This window comes from Podarcis gaigeae (assembly GCF_964106915.1).
Source record: "Podarcis gaigeae genome assembly, chromosome: 13".
In the NCBI taxonomy this organism is placed as follows: domain Eukaryota; kingdom Metazoa; phylum Chordata; class Lepidosauria; order Squamata; family Lacertidae; genus Podarcis; species Podarcis gaigeae.
In genome coordinates, this window is record NC_139689.1 from 54,204,894 (window position 1) to 54,217,085 (window position 12,192).

Genomic DNA, 12,192 nt, shown 5'->3' on the forward strand with positions numbered 1-12,192 from the left:
CATAGTAAATGAAATTAATTCCCCAGCAAATCTGTCCCAATGTGTCTGTTCTTTGGCTCTCTTCTGTTACAGTAGCTCAGTCAGTTACAGCCCAGACTGGGTTTTTTTTTTACCATTTGTTTAAATGTGATTATGTCTCAGTTATTTCCAGTAAAAAGGAGCTCATATTTTTGCAGTTGTTAGTAAACAAACTACTAATTCAGGATTTTCACATGCCATAGAATCTGCTAAATATTCCAGTAACACTATATTTCAGGATCACCTGCCTTATCTTTCAATATTTCCAAAATTTGCTTCCAAAGAATGTCAATAAAAGCACATGAGATGTCCAGACAGTAGATGAGATCACCAAGAATTATCATGCTGCAGAATAGGCATGCTTTAATTTTAGGAGAATCAAGTATCAATGGAGCTATCTTTTGTAAGTTTTCTTTCATATTAATGTTAATCGGGTTTCCAGCCACATTTCACCATTTCAATACTCTAAATGAAGATATTTACTCCATTTCAGTTTCTCTCTTTGTAAAAGGTTAAACACATCTAAAGCAAAAGTAGACATGTTTTTTCCCATTAGACCTTTAAGTGTAATTTGTGTTAGCCATGTTGTTTTCAAGATGATTTTTAACTTTCATATATATATCCAATGCAATCTTGAATTGCATTGAATACTTGGCTAGTTAGTCTGGTTCTTAAATTTCTAAAGGATGAGACTGAAATGACTATTCAGTACCTTGTACACTTCTAGCATTTTAATACATTTCTAGCTGGCCCCAGAGATGGGATAGTTGACCCAATTGATGGTTTCACTTAGACTTCTTATGACTCAGGCCAAAGGCCCCTTCTTCCCCATTAGGTTGTTATGTGTAGCCCAGTTCCTTTGAAAGGAGGTTTCTGAAGACTTATTGGTATTTTGTGATACAAGCTTTATTTACACATCTAGACAGGCTGATTGACCATAGGTGTTTAAGTCCAACAGATGCCCCAAAGTTTAGTTCATTTGTTTATATACCACTAATTCATAAAAGCGCAAAGGGCTTTACCCCAATTTACTCCACTTCCTCTGCAAACCTCACAATGCCCTCGCAGCAGGAACAGTTCCAGGATTCGGTGAGATTTAAAGCCAGAGAACTCCAGCGCAACAATAGCCCTTTTCAGCTATTACGTGTGCCACATTATACCCGTTCTACGTGCGCAAGAAATCAACTTTTAAGTGTTGCAGCACCTATGCTTTGGGACTCCCTGCCTGTTGATATTATGGTGCCAGCTAAAAACATTGTTTAGACCAACCTACCCAGATAGGTAGAAGACTGATTTGTGTTTTACTTTGCTTTTAGTTTATTGCTGATTTTAATTTTTAAAAATATTTTAAATGGTTATTTTTAAATTCTTTTTGCCAATACTTTTATTGTTTAATTCTTTTTGTAAACTGCCTTGAGGTGTGTGCTTTTTCCAATCAAACATTATATAAATTTTATTAAATAAATGAATAAATAAAATGTGTGTGTGTGTGTAACCACTCACAATCTAAAAGAGTTATCTGATTTAACAAATGGATAATAGTGGATAACTATTATGTAATAACTGGGACGCGGGTGGGGCTGGTGCTGTGGTCTAAACCACTGAGCCTAGGGCTTGCCGATCAGAAGGTCGGCGGTTTGAATCCCCACAATGGGGTGAGCTCCCGTTGCTCAGTCCCTGCTCCTGCCAACCTAGCAGTTCGAAAGCACCCCTAAGTGCAAGTAGATAAATAGGTACCGCTCTGGCGGGAAGGTAAACTGTGCTGTTCTGGTTCGCCAGAAGCAGCTTAGTCATGCTGGCCACATGACCCAGAAGCTGTATGTCGACCCCCTCAGCCAATAAAGCGAGATGAATATATATAAACTATATACAGAGCTAAATGGAGAAGCTAGACTGCACTGAGTGTCTGCAGCTGCTCTTCGCAGCAACCTTATCTATACAGAGATAACACACTCTCTCTCTCTAACACTTAGTCTCTCTCTTTGATGTGAGGCTGGAGCAGAATACAGTAGTAGCGCAGAAACCGCCCCCCTCCTCTCTGGAGAATCAGCAGAGAACATCAGCAGATTCTTAGAATGGGAGGGGTGAAATCTCCTCATCCTCCCCCATTTCATCCAACCATTCAAGAATCTCAACATAACTGCAATTTACGTACACACTCCAAAAGTTGTTCTCTGCTTACAACTTTTGTTAACACATTTGCAGATATCTCTTTCCCCGACATATAAAACACTTTTATCACACCATTTAAGAACCCCAGAGTCGTCCGTGACTGGGCTTAATGGTCAGGGGTCTCCTTACCTTTACCTATTATATAATAATGGGTAACTATTATATAATAATGGATAACAAATAAAATAATAGTAAATTGAGGATTATTTCTACATAAATTACCCACATTTGTAATTAAGCTATCTTCCTGTGTATCATCTAGATATAGCAAGCAACCCATTTCTTTAAAGCCGCAGAACTGAGTGAAGGAGGTAGCTGTCTATAGGATAACATTTCAGAATTATTCGGGGGGGGGGGCATTGCATGTAACTTTGTGCAGTAAAGCTGGGACAGGGCAGGATTTACTTCTGAGTGAATTAATGCATGCGCACTAGAATCTTGATCAAGAACTATTGCAGCAGTATGATTGACTGCAATACTATTGAGGGGGGACCCCATTACTTTAAAAAGTATACAACTTGTTGTTTTGAATGAGACTATATTGCACTGAATATTTTTTTAATTCCACCCTTCGTCCCGGTTTTTCCTTTGGAAATTTCCCTGAAAGCTTTCACATTTCTGACTCTATTCCTTTTGATTCCGGGCTCTGCCCTGGGATCATTTTTGTTGTTGTACTTTTCAGTACAGTAGTTGACAACCTGATTTTTGTATGCATCAGATTTCACTTATGAGGAAAATTGGCCGATTCCAGGTGTGCAATTTTTAAAAATGCCAATTTGTTTCTTTTAGAGTCTGAAATCTTGACATGGATGCCACAGAGTTCCGAAAAAGAGGGAAAGAAATGGTGGACTATATTGCAGATTACCTGGAGACGATAGAGAAAAGACGGGTCTATCCTGATGTGGAGCCCGGGTACCTGAGGCCTCACATCCCAGATTCTGCTCCTGAAGAACCTGAGAGATTTGAAGATATCCTTAAAGATGTTGAAAAGATCATTATGCCTGGGGTAAGATCAAACTGCAGATGAGCTTTAAAGAATGGGCTTGACTACATGGGAGGTTTACTGTGTGTTTACAGCTATTTGCATTCTATTTAATTTGTGTAGTACATGTGTCGTCAGCCTCAGACAGCAGCAGTCCCAATGCTTTCCTGCTGTAAATTTGAGTTTTCCCAACACAGGGATAATCTGTTAAATTGGGAGAAATCAGGCCCCGAACCACTCCACCTGGAGCCTCAGACAATTAGCTGCAGTGGTTTTGGGTGGGTGGATCAGTTGTCAACTCTCTGTTACTTCCCTTTCCAAATTCACTACTTCCCTAATGCTTTAACTTCCTTTCCAGCTATGCTCATGACTATATCTGGCATGATCCTGAATGGATGACTGTAGCATATGTATATGTATATGTATATGTATGTGTGTAGTTCCGAAACCAGAAAACTGACTCTGTGCTTTTGCACACTTCCTGGGCTGGGAATTTAAAAACAAGAGAACGTCCAAGGTGTGTGCATCGCTATCCATGCACACGACCTGTTGGTCCTCAATCAGCATAATGGTATCAACAAATCACAGACTCTTCAAGTGTCCCTATTTTCCAGGAACAGGCCCAGATTTACAGAAGCCATCCCGGTTTCTGATTTGATCCCAGAATGTCCCGCTTTTCATTAGGAAGTCCCTAGTTTCATAGGAGAAAAGTTGGAGGGTTTGGAAATATGCGAACCCCGAGCCAAGGAGATAAGTAACTGTACAACCTTTAGAAGACAACTGAAGACGGCCAACTATAGAGAAGTTTTTTCATGTTTAATGTTTTGTTATGTTTTTATACATGTTGGAAGCGCCTAGTGTGGCTGGGGCAATCCAGTCAGATGGGCGGGTGTATTATTATTATTATTATTATTATTATTATTATTATTATTATTAGAATAGGACATCCCTATTGTCATCTGAGAAATGTTGGAGAGTATGAAATCAGAAGACGAGGACAAACAAAAAAGGGAACCTGTACAATATTTGTATCTGCTGGTACAAATGTGAAAGACCCAAGTAGTTCCTTATTTACAAATTCAATATACTGTATATGGGATAGCCCTACTCAAAGATTGCAAGAAAAAAATGGTAATATGGCTAAGATTATCTACAGCGGAAAAATGGAAGACTTTGCACAGTCTACAAATATATCTGTGGTATAAAAATGTCTGGAACCTAGACATGGCAGAATACAGATCACAATATAAAGGTTTCCAAAGGCTTTGAAGATCCAGAATGTTTTTATTCTGTGCAGCGGGACTTTATCCAATGCAACTGATCTCTAGGTCACTATGGTGCTACCAATGCGGGAAATGCGGGCCTCTTAATGTTTCTCCAAACAGGTGTCCTCTTACATCCAGTTTTGTTGACAAATTAAGAAAATATCTACATGGCCATCTTCGTAAAAAAATTCAGGGGGAGAAGGGGGGAATGTTGGGGAAAATAAATTAAACCATTCACATGCAACAACGGCAAAAAAACATGAAATACATCAAATACATGTAAGTGTGGACTACTTCAGTCTAATTTGAAGGGGCGAAAGTGGATTAACAAATGATGTTCAAATGTGGACAAGTCCAATATGAATTAATTTTTAAATAGCTGTAACAAAGTTCTTGAGGCAATAATTCTGATCAGTAGTGACTTGTCCATATGAGAATGGCTCTTCCGTATCTGTAGAAATTGCCTCAGCGCATGAAATCTGTCATACTCCAATTTTGCAAACCAGTACCAGAAAAAGGCAGCGTAGAGACTGCAAGTCATGTCAGAGTGCCCTGGGAAATCCATAAATCACCCACTACTAGATATGATCTTCAGTGAATGGAAAGCAGGTAAATTAAGGAACGGGAGGGTCAGCGGGCAGAAACCCAGCCTCTCCCCCCCCCCAACTCCAATATAGAAAATGCCATCTATGCTGAGCTGGTGTCAGAGCCAATGAGTGTGAAAGTGATTGTCCCTTTCTCCATAATCCGCCTCTTTGCAGACTGTTCTCTTTTGCTTCATCCTGCAAATAGCCTGAAGGAGGGTCACATTTGATTAATCTCTTCAGAATTTGTCACTGACTTAAGTATTATTGCACAGGCTGATCAAGATAAACAGCTTCTGCTGCCTCATCCAAAGCTTCAGTCTGCCTCACAGGGGTCTGTGGTCAGCAGCTCCATTTCTCAAGCCCTTGACATTTCCTGGATTTCTTTGTAATAACTGCTCTTTTCATTCAAATATCAGACTGAAGATCTTCTCCCCAGAAGCACCAAATGCACTTCATATAGCAATTTGTAGAGTTTGTTTTGCATTTCTGGTTTCAAACTGAGATAAGAAAAGGATGTATTTGCAGCTCTTGGGGGAGGGATTTTTGGAGATGAGCGCTGTGACCCCAGAGTCGTCCGCAACTGGACTTAACAGTCCAGTTAAGGGGTCCCTTTACCTTTAACCTTTACCACAGCATACATTTGTAGCACATGACTTCCCACAAAGGATCGTGGGAACTGTAGTTTAATCCTCACAGAGCTATGATAGTCCATATAAGCTCAATAAAGGTAAAGGTACCCCTGCCCGTATGGGCCAGTCGTGTCCGACTCTGGGGTTGTGCGCCCATCTCACTTTAGAGGCTGGGAGCCAGCGCTGTCCGGAGACACTTCCGGGTCACGTGGCCAGCGTGACTAAGCGGCATCTGGCGATCCAGCACCAGTCAATAGTCAGTAGTAAATTTATAGGCAATATAAGATAGATTTAGATTTAGATTTGAACCAACCCAGACTCCGTAATCTTCATCTGAGGTCCTCCTTCTTCCAGGCTATTGGCTGATTAAACAATCAAGGGCCTGTGTTTTGCAGGGGGCATTGTTCTGTTTGTTGTTATTTGTTTTTAAACTGTAAAGCACCCATGATCCTTGGATGAAGGGTGGCATAGAAATCTAATAAATAAAACAATTCTTCACTCTAGCTTCTTTTCCTGATGTGTGCCTGCTTCTGGTCTTTCTGGCAGGTGACGCACTGGCACAGCCCCTACTTCTTTGCCTACTACCCAACGGCCAACTCCTTCCCAGCTCTTCTGGCTGACATGCTCTCTGGGGGCATAGGGTGTATTGGGTTTACATGGGTAAGTGTGTTCCACCCCTCTCTGCTGGGCTACCTAGGGACAGGTGACATGCGCAACCTTTGCACTAGGCAGGCAATTCACCCTGCAGTCCATAGGCCAACCACACACCCAATTATTTGTGTTCCTAATTATCACCCACTACCAATGCCTCCTGCACCCATGGCCTGGAGACCCAAGTGTTTTGTGTTTTATTGTTGTGAACCACTTCAGGTTTTTGTTTTTGTTTTAATATAGAGATCTATAAATATTTTAAAACATGCAGATTAAGATTGAAGGAGTTTAGCCTGGAGAAAATATGGTTAAGAAGTGATATAATAGCCATCTTCGAACATTTAAAGGACTGTCATATAGATGATGGAGCAGATTCCTTTTCTGTTGCTCCAGAGGATAGGGCATGAGCTGTTTGACAGTGGAACAGACTGCCTTGGCAGGTGCTGGATTTCTCTTTGTGAGAGACTTTTAAGGCAGAGATTGTGTGGCCAACTATCAGGGATGCTATATTTGTGGGTTTCCTGTATTATAACTCTTTGTATAAATATTGAGGAGAAGCTACCACACTCCTGTAGTTTCTTTTTACCACATTTCTCTATTTTAGGCATCAAGCCCAGCTTGCACAGAGCTGGAGACAGTCATGCTGGATTGGCTAGGGAAGATGATCAATTTGCCACCCTCATTTCTGGCCGAGAAGGATGGAGAGGGGGGTGGCGTAATCCAGGTAAGCTGGAAGCTTGTGGTCTTAGTTTCTGCATGGTGTATGTTCTGTTCAAACTGGATTGAAACTGATATGTATCTTTGATTTTGGGGGGATATTATATGGGCATAATGGTTCCCCATAAAGGTGCAGAAGACATGGCATCACGCTTTCAAGTCATCATCTGGTATCTGAGGAATGAAGACACCATGCCTATGTGAGCCATCCCTGAAACTCCTGGTTACCCCTGTGAAAACCTAGTTGGGACAATGTCCTGTGGAAATATGGATTTGTATATGTAACCTGCCTTTTACCTGAAGGTCCCTAGTGGAGTGGCATACACCTAAAACAAACAAAATTAAAACACACACAATTAAACCAATTAGACACAAATTTACAAAGTTCATAAACCTTCCTCTCCAAAATCCTAGGCAAAAAGGTGTGTTTTCAATGACAATGAAACAACAACAGTGTTGTGGGTGAAATGTACCTCAGAGGGATGGTTGTTGCAAAGGAATCAAGACTTTAAAATGAGCCCAGAAGACAGGAGATTGTTCAAGATTGATGTTACGCTGAGGCATCCTACTAGTACCCTGGTTGCCACATTTGGTACCAGATTCAACTTCCAAACTGGTTTCAAGGATTTTGTTGTTGTTGTTTAGTCATTTAGTCGTGTCTGACTCTTTGTGACCCCATGGACCAGAGCATGCCAGGCACTCCTGTCTTCCACTGCCTCCCGTATTTTGTTCAAACTCACTTTTATATGCTTGTTGTCTTTGTCCATGGAGTTTTCTTGGCAGGGATACTGGAGTGGCTTCAGGTGGATCACGTTTGGTCAAAACTCTCCACTATGACCTGTCCATCTTGGGTGGCCCTGCACAGCATAGCTCATAGCTTCTCTGAGTTACTCAAGCTCCTTCGCCACGGCAAGGCAGTGATCCATGAAGGGGGTTTTCAAGGATAGCCCCATGTAAAACAACACCAACAATACAATAGGAAGTTACCAGAATGTGGATGATTGTAGCCAAGCTCTCTCTCCTCAGGTGGGGCACTAGATGGTGCACCTGCTGAAGCTGAGCATCAACACTCCTAGTTCCTGAAGCCACCTGTGATGGCACCAGAGTTATCCTCAAGCTATGCACCTGTTCCTTCAGGGGAAGAGCAACCTGTTGTAGAAGAACTTATCCCTCTTTTAGCTGAGCCAATTGTTAAAATGTTTTAGATGCTACTCTGGCTGTTTGGATAAACAGCTGTAATCAGGGCTTTTCTTCTGCTGAAACTCACTGCCGTTGACATTATAATAGAACAAGGGAGGTGTTTGTGGTGAGTTCTGGCACCTCTTTTTCTAGAAAATTAGCACTGGTTGTAATAACTTTGCCCTTTTTAATGGCTAGTTGGAATTCTAGAACTGTACAGATCAGCACAGGCCTTGCCCCCAATCCCACAGTGTTAAAACTGGAATAACTGCTTGAACACTTGATAGCTGCTGAAGCCTAATGTCAGGATGAATTGCTTTTACATGTAGGGTGCAAATGTTGTTTTACTTCACCCCACCATAGCCCCAGTTTTGTGCTGAGGATCAATGACCAATTATGTCTATTTGCCAATGGGAAATGCTGCCCTTTTAAGCTGACAATTCTTGATGGACTATAATTTGGGGGCACTGAGAGTGGGTGGTGTCTGTGCTGCTGGTGGAGATGAAGCAATTTGTAGTGTTGGTCTTCTTGCCTCATTCTTGTATCATTAATGATAAAAACAAGAAAGAATATGGCGGAGATGGGCTTTATATTAGACTGCCAATCAAATGAATATTGCAATATTGGCCTGTGGAAATGGGTGCTTAATTACCCTTAAAGGACCAAATCAATATGAAATTATCCTGCTGCCTCAAAGGTGACACTTGAAAAATCCGAACACGAAAGGAAATTTCCGCTTGGGGCTCTGTTTGACTCACCAATGCTTCTGTCGCCTCTTGAGGCTGCTCACCATGGTAACCTTTGTTTGCTTGCTGTGAAGTAAAAAGTATAATAGCCAGCTTACTTAGTATGTGTGTCATAAAAACCATCTTTCCCAGCAGCGCATTCAATGGGGGCGCCTCAGTTTCCCCACTCTGACATTTTATAGAGGCCTGATCCAGCCATAATTACACAGCTAAGACCCACTGATTTCAATGGGAGGGATTTAAGCAAGTGCTTAATGGCCTCTGAAATCAACAGTGTTCAAAAATGCTTAACTTTAACTACATTTAAAGTGTTCCTTGTCTCTATGCCTGTTGGCCTTCTCCTCCTGGAACTGGCTGAGGGTGCTTTCCCTCTAAACCAGAGCACCAGTCAGCAAACCAGACGTCTGCAGCAGAGAGAAGGAATTCCTAATGTTGTGAATTCATGTTGTGAATTTGAGTGGGGAATTCCTGTTGTGAATTCCTGTTGTGAATTTGAGTGGGGACAGACTCCCCATAATTTCTACATTCAGTGGATGGTCAGGCTCCTGAATTTAGCAAGGGCTGGGAATAACACTCCTAACTTCCCCAGGCTCTGCCAGGCGTAGAGCATAATGTCACCCCAGGAAAAGAGGGTGTCCTTTTCCAGCAGAGGTTTAGGGGAAAAGGGATGTGGGAGAGAAGGAGCAGGAAGTGGGCACAACCTCATGCGGGCAGCAGTCATTCTGGCTGCCTGGATCAGGCGACTGGGCTGCTGGGAAGGACAAGTCCCTCTTGGGACATAGATGCTGTGAACTCTCTCTCCGTAAATTCAGGTTTAAAAGTGTGAATAAGCCATATTTCTAAGACACAGCAGACTCTGCTGCACCTTGCTTTCCCCACAGAAACACAACCCTGGGGGAGCGCCTGGAACCTCCTGGAATCTTCCTGCCATTCAGCAGAGACTGGGGGTGGAGTGCAAGGCTGTTCTGAATGCTGCTAGACCACAAGGGTTAGCAGAATCCATAGTGGGAAAAGAACATGTGTCTTTGTGTCAGAAAGGCACAAGCGGAAGGTCCCAGGTTCCATCTATGATGGCAGCCCCAAGGAGGCCTTGGAGAGACTCCCTGCCTGAAATCCCGGAAAGCCATTGCTGCCAGGCTGAGCCAAGTGGGCCTGTGTTCTGGCCTCGCAGAGGAAAGCTTCCTCTTTTTCTAAATTGCTTTCCACAAGAAATGCCTGTTTAAGGAGGTGCTTCCGGCCGTGCTTCCTTTCCCCTGGCTTGCAGCACCCTAAATCTTCACCATGTTCTCTTCTGCCGCTGTCCTGACTCACTTTCCCTTGGCTTGTCCTGCCCAACTGAGCCTCTCTCTCCTTCCCTGCAGGGCACGGCCAGCGAAGCTACCTTGGTTGCACTGCTTGCAGCTAGAACCAAAGCGATCCAGCGGGCGCAATCAGAAAACGGAACGCTGACTCAGGGAGACATCATTGGCCGGCTGGTGGCTTATACCTCAGACCAAGTGAGTATGGAGACACTCTGGAGCAGGAATCGCCAGCCCAGCACCTGCAGCTGCCACAGTGCCTGCAAAGACCTTCAGTGACATCCATAGGCAGCGGCCCTCAACCCTGAGCTTTCGTATAGACATAGATATATAGATATAGTTTTGTGCCTGCTAAAAATAAAGTTATGAAGCAAAAAGTACAGGCACCCTTTTAAGCGATTTCTGTGATGGCTGCTCCCACCTGCCTGTGTTTTCGCCGATGTGTGAAGTCAGAGCTGTATAAGTGAGTTCTTTGGACACCTGGCAGTGGGAATCACTGGAGTCCTAAAGAGCTGCTGTTTCTCCCTCAAGGGGTTTTCATGCTTCTGTCTTATTTTCCATAAGTCCTTGGAATCGCCATAGTTTCCCCTTCCTTCCCTGCCCCTGGCAACCAGAACGGGCCTTTCCTATGGTGGGTCATCTGAGACCAGTAGTCCTTAGAATTTGTCTTCTGCATATAGAATCCCCGCTCCACACAAAAGGCAAATGTGAAAACCTGTGAAGAGGCTTAGATATGCTTCCACCTGTACAGGAGCTGGAGACCATACACCTGTTAACAATTCACTGTATAGTCAAGTATGCACCTCTATTTGTAATTTGCTCTCTTTGTTTTAAAGGGGACTTGCCCCCAGGTACATGGGAACAAGACGCCAACCTAGGTTTTGGTTTAGAATTGGGGGATACAGGCTTCTGAATACAGGGTTCTTATGCCTTTAACAGTTCTATTATAGGCAGAAATTCCATAGGTTAAATCTTTTCTAGGATGGAAATAAAATTATGGGAAAAGCATCACCATGACTGTGCTAATTTTGTTTCATGTCATGCCTCTTGCATGGTAGTCTTCTTGAGTTATTCCATGCCCCAGTGGCAGCCATTTTTTGACTCTTTCAACATTCAGAATATGTCCACTGGTCCAAAAAAGTTGGGTTGTGACATAATGAATGGTATGAAAACTAGTCCTACTCTGATAGACCTATTGAAATGAATGAACATGGCTAACTTAGGTTCATTAGTTTCAATGGGTCTACTCTGAGTAGGACTTAATTGGTTACCACCAATTTTCATCCACATACTGGCTTTTGAAGTGGCTCCTTGCACAAGCGTACTTTTAAACAAGTGTGTGAAATTACCTACTGTTTTCTTGTAGAAAAATAAGCTGATAAAGGGGGGGTATAAGGTTTAAGGTCACAGAAACAGGACCGTTATGTATGCAATGAAGCTTTTCTCCTGTTCTTTGAATTCCTCCTGGGCAGCCCCAGCCACGCAGCTTGAAATCAAGTGCACCTGCCCCCCCCCCCTTTGGATTGTAAATGCCTGATCCTCAATAAGGGATGACAGTCCGACTTGCCTGCTGAAGGTCAGGGGATTTTTATTTTGTCTGCACAAGGATTTGCCTTAAGATGTTTCTGACCTTTTAAGGCAGCCTGTTGCTGAGCTCACAGCTCCTTCTGCATTAAGTTCATAACTGGGTGACTCAGTAATCCAAAAGGAGAGACAGAAAATCCAACCTAAGGATAAATATCAGGTTTAACAAAGGTAGATGGTTTAGGAGAGTTCAGGATTATGATAAAAGGGATTGCTTTCTTTGTCTCTGAATATGGTTGCATCCTTAACAATATTTGGAGGAAGGGCTTGTGTGTACTCCAGTTTCTCACTTGTCACGTTTTTGCTCCATCTAAGGCAGATCCACTTACGGTACCCCTTTTAGGCCGCCTCCTCCCAGCATCTC

At 42.8% G+C, this 12,192-nt stretch overlaps 1 protein-coding gene across 2 annotated transcripts in view; it reads left to right on the forward strand.

Annotated features, from left to right (window-relative positions):
• DDC (dopa decarboxylase) overlaps window positions 1–12,192 on the forward strand; it is a 52,560-nt gene that overhangs the window by 13,704 nt on the left and 26,664 nt on the right. For both annotated transcript variants that reach the window (XM_083709555.1, XM_083709556.1), the window contains exons 2-5: window positions 2,980–3,196; window positions 6,200–6,313; window positions 6,909–7,028; window positions 10,308–10,442. In XM_083709555.1, coding sequence (XP_083565681.1) covers window positions 2,996–3,196; window positions 6,200–6,313; window positions 6,909–7,028; window positions 10,308–10,442 — 570 coding nt within the window. In that variant the 5' untranslated portion in view covers window positions 2,980–2,995. The remainder of the gene's footprint in view (window positions 1–2,979; window positions 3,197–6,199; window positions 6,314–6,908; window positions 7,029–10,307; window positions 10,443–12,192) is intronic.